A 22,534-nucleotide genomic window follows, 5' to 3' on the forward strand; every position below is an offset into this window, starting at 1 on the left:
CTTCTCTGAAGGTGCAGGTGTCTGCCCCATCTATATGGTTCCATCGTAGGATTGCTACACTTCCTGATGTCCGTACTTTTATGCAAGGTGTACTGCGTATTCAGCCTCCCTATGTTCCACCTGTGGCGCCATGGGATTTGGCTGTGGTCCTTAGAGCTCTTCAAGGACTGCCATTTGAACCACTGGGCTCAGTGGATTTGAAATGGCTTACCCTTAAAACAGTGTTTCTTCTGGCCATTGCTTCAGCCAGAAGGGTCTCAGAATTGGGGGCTCTATCATGTCGACCTCCATTTCTCATTTTTCATAGAAACAGGGCTGTGCTTCGCACTCGCCCTGGTCTTCGCCCGAAGGTGGTATCTAGTTTCTATATCAACGAGGAAAATATTGTGCCGGCCTTTACTTCACCGGACCTTTCGGTTGGTGAGGCCACCTTGGATGTGGTGCGGGCCTTAAAACGTTATGTTGACCGCACTGCTTCTTTTAGGAAGTCGGACTCTTTGTTTGTCCTTTATGGCTTCCAGAAGAAGGGTTTGCCTGCCACTAAGCAAACGTTGGCAGGATGGATTCGCCTGGCTATTTCTGAAGCTTATGTTCATGAAGGCCTTCCTGTTCCATCTTCTGTTAGGGCTCATTCCACAAGGTCTGTGGGTCCTTCGTGGGCAGCTCGACGTGGCGCCTCAGCGGTCCATCTTTGCAAGGCAGGCACGTTTATCATCTGTCCATACTTTCATACGGTATTATGCCTTTGATACCTACGCCTCTCAGGATGCTTTCTTCAGGCGGCGGATTCTCCTTTCAGCACAGGAGCGTCCCCACCCTTACAGGATACTGCTTTGGGACATCCCCAAGGTATCCTATGGATACCCTATGGACCCTGAAGTATAAAATAAGAGATATGGTAAGAACTTACCCTTGTTATCTCTATTTCTACGAAGTCCATAGGGTTCCACAGGACTCCCGCCCTGTCGCACCTGTACTGCAGATGGGCTTTTTGCTCTGGTCACCGTTTTTTTCGTCTCCTCTGGTGAGAATGTGATTTCTTGTGTGTTCCATATCTTTCTTCTCTCTCTTTTGTCCTCCTCCGGCTTATGGCTTGTGACGTAACTGATTGCCTGGGGCTCGGGGGCGTGGTATAGGAGAGGGACCCCAATGCATCCTGGGAGTATGAAAAACTTAACTCTGTGGTGCCTGATGCCTGACGTCATCACCTATACCCCAAGGTTCCTGTGGAACCCTATGGACTTCGTAGAAATAGGGATAACAAGGGTAAGCTCTTACCATATCTCTTATTATTTGGGCCCACATTTTCAGGCCACATAAAAGTTTAATTTGGGCCGCATGTTTGACATGCCTGATGTTGACCCTACTACAAACAATGACTATTTAGAAATATTAAAGGACCCCTTCATGGTTCCACCAGCCATGGCTGGTAAAGCCTAGTGCTGGCTGCCCTAAAAGAAGGGGGAACTCTACATTAGGTTTTTCCCCAGTTTGGAAGCTCTGTTATTTAGTTATTTACTTAATCAATACTTTTGAACTAGGGCAGACACTTACATATGTCCATCTTACAAAGAGAATCGTCCACATCATTGGAAATTGCAATACACTTGACATATTTGCCATGCGCTTATACAATTTAAAAATATCTTCAGAAAAATGGTCTGGCAGATCCAACATGCTAGAAAATGAAATCAAGAGATCATGACAGCATTTGCCAATTATCGTTCATGTCCATACCCTTAAGACAATCATTCAGTACAGTTGTTAATCGGCCTGATTTGAAAGATTATCAGTGTATGGCCAGCTTTACTGTAACTTATCTAGATATATGGGGACTTATATTTGCAGAATATGAAAGCATTCAATTACAGATTCTGTAGATAGATTCTATACAGTACATTGTCTTCAAATTGAATTTGGTAACAGTCACAAATTGACGTTAGATATAGCATCAGTATAAAAACATTAATCCTTTCTGAGCAGGTTTCTCAGCCCCTACCGTGTCTACAGTTTGTTCTTTGCTTAATATTATGTTACAGATACTTTGTATTGAGAAATATATCTTTTCATGACCTATGAATACTGCTTCTACAAATAAAATGATATCTATATAACTATATCTCAAATGTTAGTGTTGCAATGCTATGTAGTTGTGTATTGCTTAACGTGTACAGCATTGTTGATTACACTTTTAAACTTTTTTAATTAATAAAATGTTTTTGTCACTATTAAAAGCTAATAAGTAACTGTCATTTAAGTTTTCCTAGCTTTCATAATGAGTATACCAACAACACTAGAATTGGCAGAGGAGCATATGGAGAAGTGGTGAAAGCTTATAAACGTATGGATGATGCCTATTATGCTGTGAAAATAGTACGTGTGACAAAAAAGTAAGTATTGTACAACAGTATTTAATAGTTCTGCATTTTATTGAAATATTATTAATGTAATCCAATCATCATCATCATCATCATCATCATCGTCTGTTTGGCACAAATCTGTGCAGTGCAGAACATAGAAAATGAACACGGAACAAGTAAATAAGAGGTGTATATGCGGCTGTTGAGATAGGTACAGGCATGTACCCAAAATCATTCAATTAAATACACCAGTATGATTTTAGTCTGGATGTGTTAACCATACTAGTCTACTTTTGAAAAAGCATTTCAGGGAGATTGTGAAAGCTACACCTATGAGCTTTGCATGTAAAGGCACATACACACTTATAGATATCGCTCATGGAGCGAATCGTTAAGTGTTTGCCGGGTTCAATGTCGCTAACGACATTGAGCCTATACACTGAACGATATCGTTCAATGACGTCACCGGCAGCATACCTGAACATGTACAACCTGACGATAAGATCAGGTTGGCCTGCATGTTGAAACGATGAAAGATATCGTTAACGATCTGCGTGAGCGCGCATCGTTAATGATAGCTTGCATACACACTGGACGATATTGCGAATGGTTGAACGATATTGTTATCGTTTACAATATCATCCAGTGTACGTAGCTTCAGATCTACTTGTAGATGAAAACATACTGATACTTTTCAGGGCTTGTTCATGTATTGTGTTTTACAAGTGGTTCCATAAAAGTTGCCATGAGAAACCGTATATGAAAATGCATGTAGCCATAAGGATCATTGTGACTTAAAACCAATGCAGGGACATTGCACTGATGATCCCATTTGAATGTATATATTACTGATTTATTTATTGTTTTCTAAGTATATATCAGCTACATAATGGGGGTAAGCTGCAACCAAGCAAATTGCTACACTTTTCAGGAAGATTGCTACTATTTTAGGGAGTCTTCCTGACATTCAGGGAGAGTCGGCAAGTATGTCAATAATAAAACTTCTAGGTGAGATCTAAAGCTGGGTACACACTGACAGATAAATTGGTCGATCAATTGATCGGCCAATGTATCTGCTGCCCGACGGGCAGTGTATACCCGCGATATGTCGGTGAACGCCGGCGTTCACCGACATATCGCATTGGCTGGGCTGCACAGCCAATGGACAGATATGTCTGCAGACATATCTGTCCATCGGTGCCGACCGCCCGTACACACACAGCGGCGGCTGCGAGGAGGGGGAGTTTTGATATCTGATGTGGGACTTATCATGTGTTTAGAGAAGTTTTTGCTCTCCTACTGCTGGCTGGTGTCAGAAAAGTCAACAGAACACCTCAGCTGTAAATAGGAAAGGAGAGAGTTGTCAGATTCAGGGGGATATTTATCAAATCTTGGAGAAAGATAAAGTGGAGAGAGATTAAGTAACGACCAAACAGCTTGTGTCATTTTTCTAGCACAGCCTGTAAAGTGGCAGTTAGAAGCTGATTGGTTGGTACTTTATCACTCACCAAGATGTGACAAATCTCCCCTAAGGGAAAATATAACATGGGTTTATAGTCAGCCATTTTGGATGGAGCTGGAGTGGAGCTTAGGGCTTATACAGGTGCTTTTCCTGTAGGTGGGATGACTGATGCTGGAGAAGCTGGCCCATCTTATAGAGAGGTGAACTTTGTTACATTACTGATAAAATTGCTCATTTTCTGTTGATACAAGTAAATGTAAAAGCTAATATTAGAAAGCTGTATTTGTGCATATAAGACAAGAACCAATAAACAATTTAGGTTGTCTTATCTAGTCTACTGTATGTTTAGTACAACATTGTCTTTCAAACATACATTCACAACCCAGTAACTCATACACACTGGCATATGTGTGTTAACATGTTCATTATAATTGACTTGTTATTTAATGTGAGAGAGATACAGTAAAATCTTGTATTACAATAAGCTAAAAATCACTTCCATCGTGTTACATATATAAACTTTAATTGTGAATTTCTATTAATAAAATGTAACCTGTTACATCATTACATTACATTGACTGTAGATCCGGGCAGTCACGGAAGCCTGATCTACTACCTTATTCTAATGCCAGTATCCGTTCAGCTAATGCGGGGGTTCATACTTGTGCAAGTGTAAACCCGGGCCGCCCATTGAATCCATGCCGGCTGTCGCAACAGTCATCATAAGTATCTGTACTTGCAACAGGTCCGCAACTAGGGGGTTAAGGGGGCACGTGACCCGTTTGCCAGACTTCAGGGGGTGCCGGGGAGAGGTTGCAGGGAGGCTAGGTTGCAGCTCTTGTGGGTTTCAGTCTAATGTGGTGCCGATCAGTGCTCGCAGACCAGCAGCCAATCAGCAAAGGCTGCTGGTCCGTGAGCTCCAATTGGTTCCCGTGCGGCGCCACATTACAATAATGGCTGTACAGACAGTTCCTCAGCGTGTGGAAGCCCCGTCCTACGCCACCCCGAGCTCACCCACCACACGGCCCTGGCAAGGTAAGAGAAGGGAGATGAGGCCTTACTGTGGCTTAATGTAAAAGAGGCTTTACAGTGGCATAATGTAAATGGGGCATTACTGTGACATAAATGTATGAGGGGCATTACTGTGGCATAATGTATAAGGGGTATTTCTGTGTGGCATAATGTATATGGGGCATTACTGTGGCATAATGTGTTACAAGGGTCATTAATGTGTGGCATAATGTGTTATAAGGGGCATTACTGTGTCACAAAACCACACACCCTTTTCGTCCTCTATGCTGTATTTTTTTGGGGGGCTCCAAATTATGGCCTTGCTCTGGGTGACAAAAAATCATCGTTTCAGTCCTGCTTGCACAAACCTCATGTTAGATGCAAGAGATTAATCAGAAACTGGCTTCCCTTTACCTTACGCAGGACTCAGAATAACATAGATCTGTTAACGCAACACTGCGCATGTGCAGTACGGGCCTGCGATATCGCTCGCAGTTTGACAGAAGTGATTGAGAGTGTGCTGTTGTTTCAGGGCGGGGAGGGGGCAACGATGGCCTCCAATTTCCGAAACGGAGGTGTTTTGCCGCTGTTGTGGGGGAGTGACGCAGCCAGGATCACTGACGGAGATTTCCTGGCCTCTTTTTAGCATCTGTGACGGCCATGCAATTTTCCACGATTGGAAAAGGATTTAAAATACAAGGAAAGCAGATCAATTAAAAAGTACAAAGTTGTAAAATATTCTTGATTGTTCAAATGTGATAGCAAAGTCATAGTGGGAAACATACATTTTGGGGGTATATTTAAAAAGTACAGGTTTTTAGAAGTGGAGATGTTGCCCATAGCAACCAATCAGATTGTACTTTATATTTATCTAGCACCTTCTAGAAGATAATAGCTAGAATCTGATTGGTTGCTATTGGCAACATCTCCACTTCTAAAAACCCGCACTTTAGTAAATATACCCCTTGGTCTAGTACAATATCATCAACAAAATGATGGAAGTGTTGGTTACAGAGGGAGTAGAATAGTGTTGGTACTTCTTGTCCTCTGTTCTTTGAATATGTTGATGTTTATTTTACCTCACTTTTAACAAATGGATTATTTTTTGTTTACTATTATAGTATTTATGATGGCATTGTTACACTAAGTTCTATATTTATCCTTTGCACAGAAAATATTTAGCAGAAGTAAAGGCATTGGCTAGCCTTGTACATAAAAACATTGTGCGTTACTTCACTGCTTGGTTGGAACAGGGGGATTTCTCAGACAGCAGCGAGAGCTGTAGTAGTTATTCCAGGTAAACCTTAATTTTATTTCCCTTTTATTTCCTTGATTAAATAAGATACTGGGCCTTTTGTTATAGCCTGCGAGATAAAGGCACGGCCGCAATTAGATGACTATGCCTGAATTTTTAAAGAGGCAATAATTTAAAAAGCAAAACCAGGTTGGTTTTGCCTTTTAAATTATTATCATTTTAAAAATAAGGAATTACGCATGCATCTTGCAGGCTATTTCATTTATTTATTACATAAGCCCATTGTGTATTTTTGTGCCCCATTTGAATATTTAAAAACAAAATGTATGAATTATCGATCTGGATACATTGTATTATCTGAAATCTATGTGATAGGGATATGTTTTTGATGAATAGAGAATATGTCTTTTTAACTGAATTACATTCCACTTTACCTTCTAAGGTCAGGGTAACAGTCTGGTATATACAGTGCGTGACAGAGGAAACACTTTTCCCGTAGCAACCAGCAGGAAGTCCCATAGAAGTTGTAATCTGTAACTTGAAAATTAAACATATTCTTTAGTTCGTGCCTTTTAAATATTATTTATATCTCAGAACAGCCCAGTGTTTTCCCTTTGTCAGTGGAATGTAAAAGGCAACAAAAGAAAGAAAATAACCTATGGTGCTATGGAAACCAATATGTAAAATTGAGGTTTAAATTAAATATAGAGCAACAGATACACCTAGCTGCTGTCATAAAAGTTGCCAGCAAAAGACCCAAATCAATATCCAAAAAACACAGCGCTGGGAAGAATCTCTTAATCCCTTATTAGTTGGTGTGGAACTAATCCAATGTACACATCACTACAATAAATTAATAAATAAATGAATCAGTAAAAATGAATATAAAAAATGCAAATGTGCTGTTAATAATTTAATAAACTGATCAATACAAAATAATGAATATATATGATAAAAAAGTTAAAAAAAAAAAAATAATAATAAAGATTTATACATAATCATGCATAATGTAGGTTGATAAATGTAGGTTGATAAATCCATTTGATCCCCATACAATTAGGCAAATTATTTTAATTTATTTTGTTATATATTCTCCTATACATTTTTCTCCTCCGACTGAGGAGTATACTAAGGAACTAATGGAAAACAGAGAATCCCCACAAAATATACACATATATACACACACATATATATATATATATATTATACAGTATATATACACACACATATACATACATACACACATGCACACAGATGTACATTCCAACCCCACCCACAATGATGCAGACAGTAACAAACAATGACCATCCATGGTTGAATCATTAACTCAATCAGAATGACGCAACATAAGGAATAAACACAGATGCACGAAGGTCATCTGCCTTATCCTATTATAGGAAAAGACACCTGAAAATATCTGAACTACATTTAGTATACAGGTTGAGTCTCCCATATCCAAAATGCTTGGGACCAGGGGTATTTTGGATAACGGAATATTCCATATTTTGGAAACAGGTGGATGCATTTTACATTATTAAAGTGCACATTATAAGCCTACAAACTATACCTACATTTGGTATACAAGGTTATTATACAGTAGTTGCTTTCAATAGGCCATGACATGTCCAATTACATATTTGGAATGGTACCGTTATTTATACATGTGTCTCTTTAAAATTAGTCAAAAGATACAATTCTGCATGCAGGCAGAGATGTTATCCCACTAAAACAGCCTGGCACCTTTGGTCACACAGCCTGATGATGGGGAACTGCCCTGCGTAGAGAAACAACAGCAACAAAAAAAGGAGGAGGGGACACAAAAAAAGGATAATTAAAAAAATGAAATAATAATAAAAATAGAGAAAATATAGAAAAAATAGAAAAAAAAATATCAAAACCTGATGGAGGATAGACCAGACCCTTAAAAATCACAGTACTTCATTGAGGTCAAGTGTCTCATTTAAACCATCAGGGTAAAGGCAATTGAATTCATGGATCCAATATACCCCTCTCCTGCCCATCTGTTTATATCTATCACCTCCTCTGCTTGTCTGTTTTAATGTGTTCTATATCAGTGATGGAACAATCCAGATTACTATTATGGCAAAGAGTAAAATTACGGGAAACACTATGTGTCATGACTTTGTTGAGGATATTTCTTCTATGCTCACCAAACCTAACTTTAAGATTTCTGATAGTTCGTCCTACATATAACAAGTTGCAACTACATTGTAATAAATAAATCACGTACTGGGTTTTACAATTGATAAATTCTGTAGTCTTTCTTTGAAAATGGCAGAAATACTTTTTTTGTTTTATTTTTAGCATGTGTGCACATGATACATCGTGACCTACCGCAATTGTAGAAACCTATAGGTGGATTGGGGAGCCAAGTTGTACACCCTAAATCATTGTTAGTCTTCTCTGATTTAAGAAAGCTGGGGGCCAGGATGTTCCTTAAATTTCTATTTTTCTCAAAAATGACAACTGGATTATCCCCAATGATATCTCTCAGAATAGGGTCTCTCCTCAACATAGGATAATTTCTTTTAATAAGATTTTTAATTTGGTATGCTAATTTATTAAATTTACATACATATGGAATTTCTTCATTTTTAATATCAGAACAAGTATTTATTTTGGGGTTAAGTGTACTTTTCTTATGAGATGGCCTTAATAAGTCCCCCCTTGTCATTTGGCATACAGAACATCTGAAAATACTTTTTATAATAATAAAACAGGATAGTCCCTATCAGAAAAGTTTTTCAACATTTCCTTGGCTTGAGTTTTAAATGTGGATTCTAAACTACAATTCCTCTTGAGCCTCATCAGTTGTCCTTTTGGGATATTATCCCTCCAGGGCTTATAATGTGCACTTTAATAATGTAAAATGCATCCATCTGTTTCCAAAATATGGAATATTCCATTATCCAAAATACCCCTGGTCCCAAGCACTTTGGATATGGGAGACTCAACCTGTATATCAAATGTAGTTCAGATATTTTCAGGTGTCTTTTCTTATAATAGGATAAGGCAGATGACCTTCGGTGCATCTGTGTTTATTCCTTATGTTGCGTTAATTTGATTGGGTTAATGATTCAACCATGGATGGTCATTGTTTCTTATATTCTGTGTCATCGTGGGTGGGGTTGGAATGTACATCTGTGTGCATGTGTGTACGCGTGTATGTATGCATATGTGTATGTATGTATATGTGTATGTATGTATATGTGTGTGTGTATGTATATATATATATATATAGTAGATGATATATAAATATGTGTGTGTATGTATATATGTGTCCATATATGTGTATATTTTGTGGGGATTCTTTGTTTTCCATTGGTTCCTTAGTTTATTCCTCAGTCGGAGGAGAAAAATGTATAGGAGAATATATAACTAAATTTAAAAAAAAAATTTGCCTAATTGTATATCGATCAAATGGATTTAACAACCATGAGACTATAACTATAATGTTGCTTTGGGATATATGTTTAAATAGATTTTATGTTCCATAGCTTTATGTATATGCATATTTTGATTATACTGAAGATAACAAATAAGATGCCATCCTCCTAGGTTTTTTACACACATGTATGGACACAGGCTTTCCATGTATGTGTGTGTTTTTTAGACATATGTCACAATATATGTCTTTCATAGACTGTTTCTATATATATATATATATATATATGTTTTCTATTACTAGTTATTAATTACCTAGTTATTTTTTTTTATTCATTGATTTTATATACATACACTATTATAGGTTATATTATTTATATGCAAATGTGCTGTTATATTCTATCTGAAGTATGGTTTAATTAATTATTCATTTTTTATTTGTATGCAAATGAGCTGCTTTAGATATATCTGCAGACAATGATTTTATAATGTTTTTGAGATAAACATTTTTATATACTGTATCTTGTAAGGGTTGCATTTGAAGATACAAGCTATAGTATAAAGCATGAGACACATCCAGGATTAGATTACTAAGAATGCTTTACAGGTGTCTCATTAACCTTAATGAAGTATTGTATATAAATGCAGCAGGTCAATGGTCTGGACACACCCTTCTGATGAAATCCTATCAAGGAAGAAACGCGTTAGAGAACATCATGCTGTGAAATTTTGGAGACCGGTTGCTGACACTTTCTCCAGCCCGGCTATTACTGTGCTTTTTACACAGGACTCCGCAGGCATCCAAAGCGGGTGCTTCTATTACCGCAGGACAAGCACAGTGTAGCTGCCTCTATTTCAGCTGAAGGTAGCATCTTGTGAAAGTGAGGTAGATAATAGTATCCTGCACTGTGTATATGTAAGCAGCTCAGTGTAGTTCGATTTAGACAAGGTAATAGGATGACTGAGCGCTAAGTACTATTGTTAGTTCCTGTTGATCTATGTTAAAAATAGTAGAAAAAAAAGCCTTTAAAAAAAAAAACCCTTTTAAAAACTTTTTTTTTTTTTTCTCTTTTCCTTTTGTAAAATAAATAATGAAGTAAATAAAAACAGTATGCACCAGCAAGACAAGCAGGGAGGGGAAGAGGGTATTAGGATAGGTAAAAAGAGAGACTCCAATGTTTAAAACTCTTTTAAAAACAATGTTAGAGCAGGAGGTGAAATGATATTCAATGTCCAGATGATTAGGAGGGATCGAGATATTTTAGCTACTGTCCCTGACTGCCCCTACCTGTGGGTTACTCTGGGACTCTTGCAGCATGCGATCTTTTCCACCTTTGCTGTCCAGAATACTCCTTGGGGATCCGACTGGAGCATGCCACAGCGGCTGGTGATGACATCACTTGCCGGCGGCTTGCTGCTCTCTTGGTCCTGCTTAGAGTTGTACACTGCTCTGCTCTGTCTTCCAACGTTTCACGTCCTTCAAGACGCTTTGTCAAGGATATTTTTTTAATGAATGGGTGTTGTTTAAATAGCAAACTTTATTGAAATTAAAAATGGTGGCCGGAACAGGAAGTGACCTATATTTGGCGGAAACCATATGTTCCAATTAGTCACGTCATTAAGGTCTCTTAGAAATGAATAGGGTAGAATAGAAAAGTATGAATGAAGGAAAAAGGGGGGGGGGAGAAGGATGGGAATAAAAACTGGCTTGACTTTTAACATAAAATATAAAAAATTAAATTATAAAAATATAAAATAAATAAAAAAATAAAACATAGAAAGTTAAAAAAAATAAATAATAAAAGGTTTAAAAATTATAAGATTTGTTGTGTGTGTAATACATAATTCTAAAAAAGCTTTGAGCTCAATATCAATATTTAGTCCTTCCGGTTCTAAGGTTTTCATTTGGTAGATCCATCTTGTTTCATTACGTTTTAAAGTTGTTACCAAATCTTCTCCTCTCCAATTAGGCGTGATTTTTTGGAATTCTATGAATTTCAGACCGGAGTGGCTTTATTATGCTTCTCTGCAAAATGGGCCAATACACTATGAGCTTGGAGTCCTCTTTTGATGTTGTAGAGTTGCTCTGCCACCCGAATTCTGATTTTCCTTTTTGTTTGGCCTATATATTGTTTTCCACAAGGGCATTCTAATAGGTAGACAGCACCTTCCGTGTTGCATGTTATATTGTCCTTGATTTTGAATTCTTCATTTGTAATTTTTGATTTAAAGCATGGGATTGGTTTAGTATTTGCTTTCTGATTTTTACATCCAGGACAATTAAGACAATAGTAGAATCCTTTTCTTTCTCTTTGGACTTTTTCTTTTTGTGGGGGGATGTAACTTTGTGTTAAATGTTGTTCAAGCTTTTTCGCTTTCCGATAAATCACTTTTGGTTTTTGTGGAATTCCCTTTTTTAATTCTTCATCTAGTAATAACATGTGCCAATGAGTATTCAGGATTTTCTCTATTTCTTTAAAGTTGTTATTATATTGGGTAATGAATGAAACTTGATCCTCCGTTCTTAATGGTTTAGGTGTTTTGTAGGTTATGAGGTCATTTCTATCAAGTTTTATCACTTTGCTTAACTGATCGTCGAGGTATTCTTCTCTATAACCTTTTTGTATGAATTTGTTCTTCATTGCATTGCTTTGTTCTTCAAAAATGGAATTTTCTGTGCAGTTTATTTTTAATCGACGGAATTGGCCTCCGGGTATATTTCTTATGCACTGCTTGCGGTGGTTGCTGTTGTATGCCAACATATTGTTCCCATTAACCTTTTTTTATATGGGTTCTTGTGTTGATTTTTATATATACCTCTAGATCCAAGAATACAACCATTTCTGCACTATTGGTAGTTGTGAATTCTAGATTCATGTTGTTATTATTCATGTGTGTCATAAAATCTTTCAATTCTTCATTTGTACCCTTTCAAATAAAAAAGATGTCATCTATATAACGGTGCCAGCTGATGATTTTTGTGATATATTCGTTATTGTTCCAGATATTGCAGTCCTCCCACCATGCCACGAACACATTTGCTAAATTTGGCGCAAAAGGTGTGCCCATAGCGGTGCCGCGTTTCTGTAGATAAAATTCTCCTCTATACCAGAAATAATTATGCGTCAGGATAAAATCAATATTGGCCATAATAAAATTAATCTGACTATTTGAAATGTCCTTTTGATTTGATAAAAAATGGCAGGCTGCTTCACATCCTGCCTCGTGATCTATTGCCATGTATAATGATTTTATATCACTTGTGCAGACTGTAGTTGTCTTGCCATTCTGTATTGTTCAACACCTGTAGTATACTCATTGTGTCTTTTAGATAGCTTTTCTGTTTTCCTACTAAGTCTTTTAGAAAAAGATTAATATATTTTGACAAGTTCGCTGTTATTGATCCAATCCCTGATACTATTGGTCGTCCTCGTGGTTTTTTTCATGTTTATGGACTTTAGGCAGGTGATAAAATGTTGGGATCCGTGGGTGTTCTATTTGAATAAAATCATGTTCTTTCTTTGTGAGTATACCCATCTCTAAACCTTCTTTTAATTGTATAGTTAAGGTCTTCTTGAACTCTTCTGTTGGATCCTGTTTTAGTTTGATGTAGGTTTCTTTGTACTCAATAATTTTAACGCTTCTTCCTCATATTTTTCTTTATCTTGAATTACTACTCCACCTCCTTTATCTGCAGGCTTAATCACTATGGATGTGTACTTATTTAGTTTATTCAATGCTTTCTTTTCTCCTAGAGTGAATTTATAAATAGTTTTACATTTTTCTGGTAACTTCGTGATGTCATTCTCGACCAGCCGTTGAAATGTTTCAATTGCTGCTCCCTTTATGTGACTAGGAAAGAAGGTAGATGTTGGTTTCAGATTTGTGTGTTTATATCCTGTTGTAAATGCTGTAGTTTGTCTTGTTATTGGGTCTTTCATGAAGAATTTCTTGATACATAGTTTCTGTATAAATTTCTGAGTATCTATATATATATATATGTCAAATTTGTTTAAGTTTGCTTGTGGGGCAAATTTTAATCCCTCTTCAAAACCCGTATTTCATCCGGTTCTAAAATTCTTTTGCTCAGATTGAAGATAGTTTCTGTTGCTTCGTTTTCTTTACCATTTGTTGTTATTGTTTTATTTTTCTTCTTGCCCCCCCTTGTTCCTCGTTTGCGAATTGGGGTTGTTCTTTCTTTTTTTTCTGTGCTGATATTACGAAGTCTGGTGGTTTCTCTGAACCCCATACTATGTCTAAAAAATCATCATCGTCTTCATCTTCACTGTATAAGTTATCTTGATAAGATCTTTTTTGTGACTTCTTTTTTTGTTCTTCTTGTTGTTGTTCTTGTCCTTTTCTTTCAGTTCTTTTCATGAGGTCTTTGTGACTTTCCTTTTCTTCTCTTATTGCTTCCTCTGTTCCTTGTCTAAATGACTCTCTAATCAATTTGTAGGTTTTTTTTTCTGTGTGATTAACATGCTGAAGTAAAGCACCATTTGCGTTTATTTTACTAGAATGCCATGTGTGGCCTCTAATTCTGCAGCTAATCACTGCAGCACTGACCCCAATCTGCTGAGCTAATTACCCCAAGTTATCACAATATTCACTATTTTGTATTGATCGATTTATTAAATTATTAACAGCACATTTGCATTTTAATATTCATTTTTACTGATTCATTTATTTATTAATTTATTGTAGTGATGTGTACATTGGATTAGTTCCACACCCACTAATAAGGGATTAAGAGATTCTTCCCAGCGCTGTGTTTTTTGGATATTGATTTGGGAATGTAAAAGGCACAGGGAGATGAAGTACTCTAAAAAGAAGCACGTGCAAAAAGAGCATATTTCCAATTATATGCAGAGCTGTTAATGCAAAAGAGATGCTTTCCGGTTGGCAACATTAGCATATGTTTTGCGCTAGCTACAAGTCACAGACACTTAAAACGTACTTGTTTCCATGTTTTAAACCAATCTTTTATGTGTAATAAATGCATTTATTTTCAGACATCACTTAAATTGCTAAAAACTCTCTAATACAGCAGAAACAACCCACGTCTTGTGCACACTAAAAAACAAATAAAAATACTTAAACATGCTCTCAAAAGCATATCCTAATGCAAATAATTTAATGGAGAAAGGGGCCAACTTTGTCTGGTGCCAAAAGCATATCCTATGCCTGAGTGATAAAGAAAGCACCAATCAGTGTCTGCAGAGTGTTTTGTAAAAAGCCAATCACATTTGATTCGCTAGTCCCAGTGCCGGTCATCATCATCTGGTACTTGTGACAGCCCTTGACAACAGCTTTTCTGGCCTACAGTAGAATGCCCCATTCCTACTATCAAGACGCAGGCTACTTAATGCAGGCATCAGTTGCAGAATGATAGGAATGGTCATGAGCGCATATGCATTTGCATACTGTTCTAGGAATGCACAAAGCGATTTCAAGCAAGTTATGTTATGCCAATTGGCTAGTATTTACTCTGCATCAGCTCATTGTCTCTGGTTTGTTACAAAGACATGAGATAACTACCAAAGTCCCCTGTTGTGTCTGACATCTGTACAAAACTTAGTTTTTCCTCCTATGCAAGTGTTATGCTGGTTACACATTGGCCGACATCTCAGCTGTTCAACTGATCGGCCGATATATCATGTACAGTATGTGTGTGTCGGCCCGTATGTACAGAATCTATGTCTGTGAACAACGTCGTTCACATACATATCGTGTTGGCTGTGCATTACAGCTGAAGACTGATATTTCTGCACATCGTGCTGTGTGTATTGGCGTTCAGACAACCGCCAGTGCACTTGCTGGAGAGGCTGCTGGTGACTGACACCACAACTGTGTGGGCATATGTAAATAGCAGCCCAGTTGTGACGTCCGACACGACACATTGGGCCGATGGTTGGTAAGTGTGTATGCACACTTACTCAAATAGAATGGCGGATCAGCAGGACGGCTGATCCGTCACCCTAGTGTGAACCTACCTTTACCTTTTTATGATCCTTTGAAGTGTTATAGGGATGTACACCAGTGTTCTCCCCAGGCTGTTTTCTGCGGGCGCATCGCCTGCTGGATCTAGTTAGATCCAGTCAGCGCGAGGCAGCAGGAGCGGCCATGGCCATCAAGTAAAGGTAAGTGCTCGGCTGGGGCAGGGACCTGGGCCAGGACCAGTCTGGGGGCACTATTTAAGTCTGGGGCACTGCATAAGGGACACTATTAAACCTGGGGGCACTGCATAAGGGGCCAGCCTGGGGGCACTGCTTAAGGGACACTATTAATCCTATGGGCACTGCATAAGGGGCCAGCCTGGGGGCACTGCATAGGGGAACTACTTCAGCCAGGGGGCAATGCACAAGGGCAAAGTTAAATTACAGGGGGCAATGCATAAAGGGGAAAATTACAGGGGGCACTGTATAATGAGCACTTTTGACTGAGATCCAGTGGGGGAGCAGCCTGAGACCTGTCGGGCTGGATTGGTAAGGGAGATACCCCTTTTCCCGGCGTAGGCATAATTGTGAAGACCCCCACCCGGCTACTTTTGGATGCCACCCGGCTGGAAAAAAAATTCTAGGGAGAACACTGTACACGTACCAGCTCCTAGTGACCTGGGAAAAGTAAGGTTACCAGAGAGAATATCCCTGAAACCTGGGTGATCACTGGCTGACCAACATACCAACCTTGACAGTCATCCCTGTCCCCTGGGCTCTACTGCCCTGCTGCTATGATGTGCTCAATGTGCTATACAATGTATTATAAGCAGCTTGCCGAGATACAGATTATTTTTCCTTTAATCTCTTGTCCTGTTTCATGTTTTAACAATTCTGTGCACTCTGCAGTCTTTAGTCTAATTAAATAATTTAAATATGTTTTATCGGCTGATTATCGCATCTGCTTGTTATCTAGCTGCTGTGTTTAGCACCAAGATATTCGCACTTTGCTTGGGAACTAGAGATCCCAGTTATGTCTAGTAGACAGTGCTTGGATGGGAAGCAAAAGAAAAGGGTATTCCTGTTTTTTTTACAGACACAAAGCAGTCTGGGTTAATATTCTGGGATTAAGAAAACCGCACAGGACTAATAATAGTGATAAAGATAGTTAAAACCAACAATGGAAGCATATAATCAATAGTTAAATGTTTCATAGGTTGGTGGTGCTCCGCAGAGTCAAGTTACTGTAACTGTCGCAATAGAAGGAGAGAGAGAGAGAAAAAAAAAGACTTTTGAGGGGCACTCTTAGAAAATATGTGATTTGTATTTAAAACTGTTATATAACTGAATTTTGTCTTTTTTTTTATCTTTTATTGAGAAAAACATCATCTTATAAAATATGTTTCAGTAGATGAGTTTAAATATACAAATCAAAACATGCACATAGTAAAGAAAAACCTATACAAGAAACCATGTGTGTTTTCAATAAGAAGTTCAAGGGAAAATAAAATAGTCACAGAAGTATACATAGTAGTCCAGGGACAGAGTCATCCAGTCTATGATCCACAGATATTCCTAAATTATATTTGGGAGAGGCAGGGGCATAACTAGAACTGTTAGGGCCACAGCACAATTTAGAGATGCTAACTATTCTCCAAATAGTGATAGGGTGAGCAGCCATGCCATCCAAGAAAGTAGGATTACGAATGAAAGGTTTGTGTAACAAATGGAGTGCATTGAGACACAGGGGTCTATTTACTAAGCCGTGTTAGGAGAAGTGAAGAGTGAAAAGTGATAAGGTGCCAGCCAATCAGCTCCCAACTGCCATTTCACAGGCTGTGCTTGAAAAATGACAGTTGGGAGCTGATTGGCTGGCACCTTATCACTTTTCACTCTTCACTTCTCCTAACACTGCTCAGTAAATAGACCCCTTAGATGCATAATGCAAAGTAGCAAAAAGTAACAGAATTCCGTAAAGATCGGCATTGGGCGCGAATCAGGCCCATTGTGTTACATTTCATTGTAAAGAAGTGATATTCTAATACATACATTCACAATTGTACATTGAATTCCAAAATAGCAGCTTATGGATACAATTGAAAATGCCATTCTAACTGTAAGATTATAATCAGCAGGCAGTATTACTGTAAAATGTAATATATATACCTTGGTATTTGGCAGTGACTTGGGTGAAAACCCTGAGACTCTCTTTATTCAAATGGAACTGTGCGAGAATGGGACCTTGGAAAAATGGATCAAGAAGAGGAATTTAGCTAAGATTGTGAACAAGAACAAAAGTCTTGAGATATTTCGGCAGATAATTGATGGAGTAGAATATATTCATTACAAAAAATATATTCACAGAGACCTGAAAGTGAGTATATGGGTCATTCCATGTGACTCACGTTACATTTCATGTTAATTTTTAGCAGTTTAAATGCATCACACACAAAAATGAAGCTGAAATTAAAAATTTGAAAAATATGACAATAATATAGGAAAAAAATGTACATTCTTATGCTGGCCATACACGCTGCAATTATCGGGACGATCCGCCCGATATCGGCGGATCGCCGCGATAATTGTAGCGTGGGGGGGCAACCGAGGGTTAAATATTGCTCGGTCGGGCATGCTGGATTGTCCAGCATGCCCGTCCGATGCGATATTTACCCGGTAACTGTCGGCCGCATCGGGCAGTTTATGCCCAGCGCGGCCGACAGACAGACATTTCCTGTGTTCCTTCCTACAGAAGGAACAGGGAAATGTCTCCTCCCCCGGGGGCGGAGCGCAGATGTCGGGCTATACACTGTGAGATTTTTCTCACAGTGTATGCCGCGGACATCTGCGGCTGGCAGCCGGCCAGATAAAATGTCTGTCGGTCTGCCAGACATTTTATCTTGTCGTGTATGCCCAGCATTAGTAGTAGTTACATTTTATTGTTTATATGTGTGACTCATATCACAACAGAATGGACATAGGAACTGAGGGTACTTACATATTTATTTAAACCTGCTTTCCTAATTATTTTTACAATATGATTCTTATACTATACACTTGTAAGGCCCAAAACTTATGATTGACACACAAACAAAAAACTGAATGTTAACCAGTGGCGGCTCCAGAGGTGGGGCTGCAGCACAGTCCAAAATTCAAATAGGGGAGCCACACCAACTGCCAGTGAGTCCCGATTGGGGATGTTTAGCAGCGTTTCGGGTGACAGTTGGTGTGGCTCCTCTATTTGATTTTTGGACTGTGCTGCATCCCCACCTCTGGAGCCGCCAGTGATGTTAACCAACCTATATTGAAAATCAATTTTAACATATGACTCATGTTACATACAAATGTGACTCAATTTACATTTATGTCCCCATACAAATTACTCAAACCTGTAAAATCCATGTGAATTAATCAAAATAGGTCTGTTTATCTTCCTGATCAACTGTGTAGATGTAGAAAATGTTTCATCTGGTGATGATGGCTGTTTCTAGTTGCTGCCAGCTTGCTCCATTGTGGTCACTAATTATTCACCATCTCTGATGTCCTTGATCTCACTTGGGTAAATCTTTCCATCATTTTCAACATAAAACCAATTACCAATGTTCACTACATCATCTGAAGTCACTGTGACAGTTATAACAGACATATTCCTGGTGAAATGGTGAAAGTTTTTATACTAAAAAAAAACACGTTGTTACTTTAATTAAAGACCCATAGTGCCGCCTCTGATTCATTGAATTAACAATTCTGAAAAGGTATACGTGTCTGTGTGTGTATATATATATATAGAGAGAGAGAGCAGTGATAATCATACACTTCTAAAGTCTGTTAGTTATCTGATAGTAAATTATTTTCTTAAGGGATGAAAATAATAAGTTAGAAATGGCACCCTCTAGAGTAAATTCCAATAAAATGCAGGTAAACAAATATCTTACATATGCTCGCCGAATTGTACGTCATCATCATCATGATTTGCTTGCAACTTGAAGGTCGAGGACCCGCAAGTCATCCCCCTCCAAACAGGTGAATTTGCATATCAGGTGGTCATCTAGGGAAACAGTTTGCATCTTCACACCCTTACTGTATTTCGTTTGCGTCCACATGCCCCCTCGAACACCCATCTCTGCCCCCTTGGTGCAGGCACCCATAAGTACACAATGCAGTAGGGCAAAAGACACACAATGCGAATGGATAGGCTTATGTACATAAAAATCCTGCAACTTGCACTTATGTACAACTCTGAATGAGGTCCATTTCATTAATATGTATTTTATACATTAGAATGTAATTTCTGTGTCCTATATATAAGCATTCGACCTGTGAAGTAATTACTATATCTGTCCTCCCCAGTCTTCTGTCAGTCTGAGTGTTACAAGTCGCGGTCACGACTTGTTCCTCTCTAGCAGTTAACCCCCTTCTGGCAGTATTGTTCCAGTACCGTCGTTTGCTAGGCAATCCGGACACCGCAGGGTGTCACGTGTTATCCACAACACTGCATGATTGGTTCCTTTTTTTATTTGTGCACGCTGGCCTTTTGCCGCCTCGCCGACTATAGCGTTCCTTGTGGATTTCTCGGCTCTACTGCATGGTCAGCACCTGTTGTTCCAGATTGTAGTGAACCCTGTTTCTCTGGCTCCCCTGCCACTCCATCAGCTTGCAAACTGTTACAGGCTCCCTAGCCACTCCATCGGCCCTCCAGCCACTCCATCAGCTTGCAAACTGCTACAGGCTCCCTAGCCGCTCCATCGGCCCTCCAGCCACTCCATCAGCTTGCTAACGGCTCTCAGCCGCACCATCAGTTCTCCAACTTGTACTACCATCTCTAAGCCGCACCATCGGCTCTCAAGCCGCACATCAGTCCTCCAACTGCAAGTGCTTGCTGCACAGATTCAAGTTTTCACGCAAAAGGTTCAAGAGCTTACTCTTCGAGTCGGGGATATCTTGTCGCCTGCAGCTCCAGTTGCTCTAAAAGAAACTAAGATGAACTTGCCGGACCAATTTTCTGGGGATTGCAAACAATTCCTCAATTTCCGAGAGAGTTGTAAGTTTACTTCAGGTTACGTCCTGTCTCCTCTGGGTCTGAGTCTCAGCAAGTGGGTCTGGTCATATCTCTTCTCAAGGGAGACCTTCAGACTTGGGCCTTTACGGTACCCCCAACACATGCAGCTCTACAATCTGTCGATGCCTTCTTTACCGCTATGGGGCTATTGTATGAGGACCCTGACAGAACTGCTTTGTATGAGTCAAAATTACGGTCCCTCAGGCAAGGGCAAAAGGCAGCGGAGGATTACTCTTCTGAATTTCGTAGGTGGGCAGTGGACTCTGGTTGGAATGCCTTGCGCAGCTAATTCCATCTCGGACTCTCTGAGGCCATAAAAAATATTCTCGTCCTGCATCCTCCATCTGAGTCGTTGGATGATCTCATGCATCCTTATCAATTAGAATTGATCGTCTTCTCCGTGAATGTAGACGGGAAAAGAATCTTCCTACAAGATCGCCTCGGTCTCCCATCTGGGTTCCATCTTCGGACCCGGAGGAACCTATGAAAATTGGTGCCTTTTCTTTACCTCCAGAAGAGAGACGCAGAAAATTCCTTGAGTAATTGTCTACTGAAGTCAGTAAAAGGCAAGGCTTAAGTGATCTGGAGGAATTCCATTTAGGCCTGGCTCCCATTTCCTGCAAGAATTCCGTACTAGTTCCTGCAGCTATCCAACTCTCCAATTCTACCCTGGCTACTTCTGCATTATTGGATAGTGGTGCAGACGGCAATTTTATAGAAATCTTTTTTTCTCCTTCATCCACTAGGGGACACTGGAGCTTCATGACAGTGGGGTATACACGGTGGGTTGAATTGAGCCTGGCACTTTAAAAATCTAAAAGTGTGACTGGCTCCTCCCCCTCTATGCCCCATCAGCCCCAGTTTTTAGAATGTGCCCGAGTAGAGCCGGTGCACATGGGGCTGTCTCCAGCCCTAATAATAGTAAAAAAAAGAATATAAAACTTCCTCACCGGAACCTGAAGCAATGCAGGGTATTGATGCACTCATCCTGGCGGTGAGGGAAGTACTTAAGATTTCTGGCCCTGAAGCTCCAGAATCGTTAGAAGACTCCTTGTTTGCCAAGACACAGAAGTTTTCTGTCACATTCCCTGCTTCTCTCCAGTTAGACGAACAGATGACGGTAGCCTGGCAGAAACCAGACCGTAAATTCCAGATTCCTAGGGATTTTTTTTTTCTCCCTTTATCCGTTTCCAGCGGAAAATAGAAAACGATGGGAGACTCCACCACCTGTGGATTCTTCGGTGTCTTGGTTGTCAAAGAAAACCACATTACCCGTTCCACGAGCTACTACGTTGAAGGAGAGCTCAGAGCGAAAAATTAGAAACCACTCTGAAATCCATTTATACGGCTGCAGGTGCACTTCTCCGGCCGGCCTTGGAAGGCTCTTGGGTCAACAAGGCAGAGGAGAAGTGGGCAGAACAATTGACCGAGGGTCTAAAGTCCAACACTTCGTGGGCAGATCTGATTACCTTGGCAGAGCATATTCAGGAATCCGCAGTATACTTGAGAGACACCTCCAGAGATAGCGGCCAAGTAGGCGCTAGGATCTCTGCTTAGGCAGTCGCTGCTCGCCGAGCCCTTTGGCTTTGTGCCTGGCAAGCGGATGCTGAGTCCAAAAGAGCGGTTGAAGCTCTTCCTTTCACAGGTGATATTTTATTTGGTCCGGAGTTGGACAAGTGGATCTCGCTGGCCAGTGTACTTTTCTATCTTCACCAGCACCTCCTCTACGTTGATCGTTTAAAGGACCTTCCTTTCGTTCCTTTTGAGCTCCAGCGAGATTTCAGGGTCGACCGTGAGTTTCGTCTTCAGCAAGGCGAGGAGGTTGCGTTAGAAGATGTCAAGTGACTAATGCCCGCCGTCCAGATCCCAAGCCAGCAGACAAGCCTGTGGCATGACAGGTTCCCATCTCATCTCGGAAATCCGAAGGTGGGTGCTCGTCTCCAGCGTTTCTCGGAGGCTTGGAGGCAGACTTGTCCCGACACTTGGGTTCGGAATCTGGTATCTCAGGGATACAAGATCGAGTTCGCCTTCACTCCTCCAGTGCATTTT

General features: G+C 39.7%; 1 protein-coding gene across 1 annotated transcript in view; it reads left to right on the top strand.

The window, feature by feature from the left end:
• Positions 1–22,534, top strand: part of EIF2AK2 (eukaryotic translation initiation factor 2 alpha kinase 2) — a 131,476-nt gene that overhangs the window by 85,302 nt on the left and 23,640 nt on the right. Inside the window, exons 12-14 of the mRNA XM_088477658.1 lie at positions 2,259–2,390; positions 6,005–6,130; positions 17,611–17,803. Coding sequence (XP_088333784.1) covers positions 2,259–2,390; positions 6,005–6,130; positions 17,611–17,803 — 451 coding nt within the window. The remainder of the gene's footprint in view (positions 1–2,258; positions 2,391–6,004; positions 6,131–17,610; positions 17,804–22,534) is intronic.

The sequence above is a fragment of the Taudactylus pleione genome, unplaced genomic scaffold, assembly GCF_031769625.1.
Source record: "Taudactylus pleione unplaced genomic scaffold, aTauple2 ptg000201l, whole genome shotgun sequence".
NCBI lineage: Eukaryota > Metazoa > Chordata > Amphibia > Anura > Myobatrachidae > Taudactylus > Taudactylus pleione.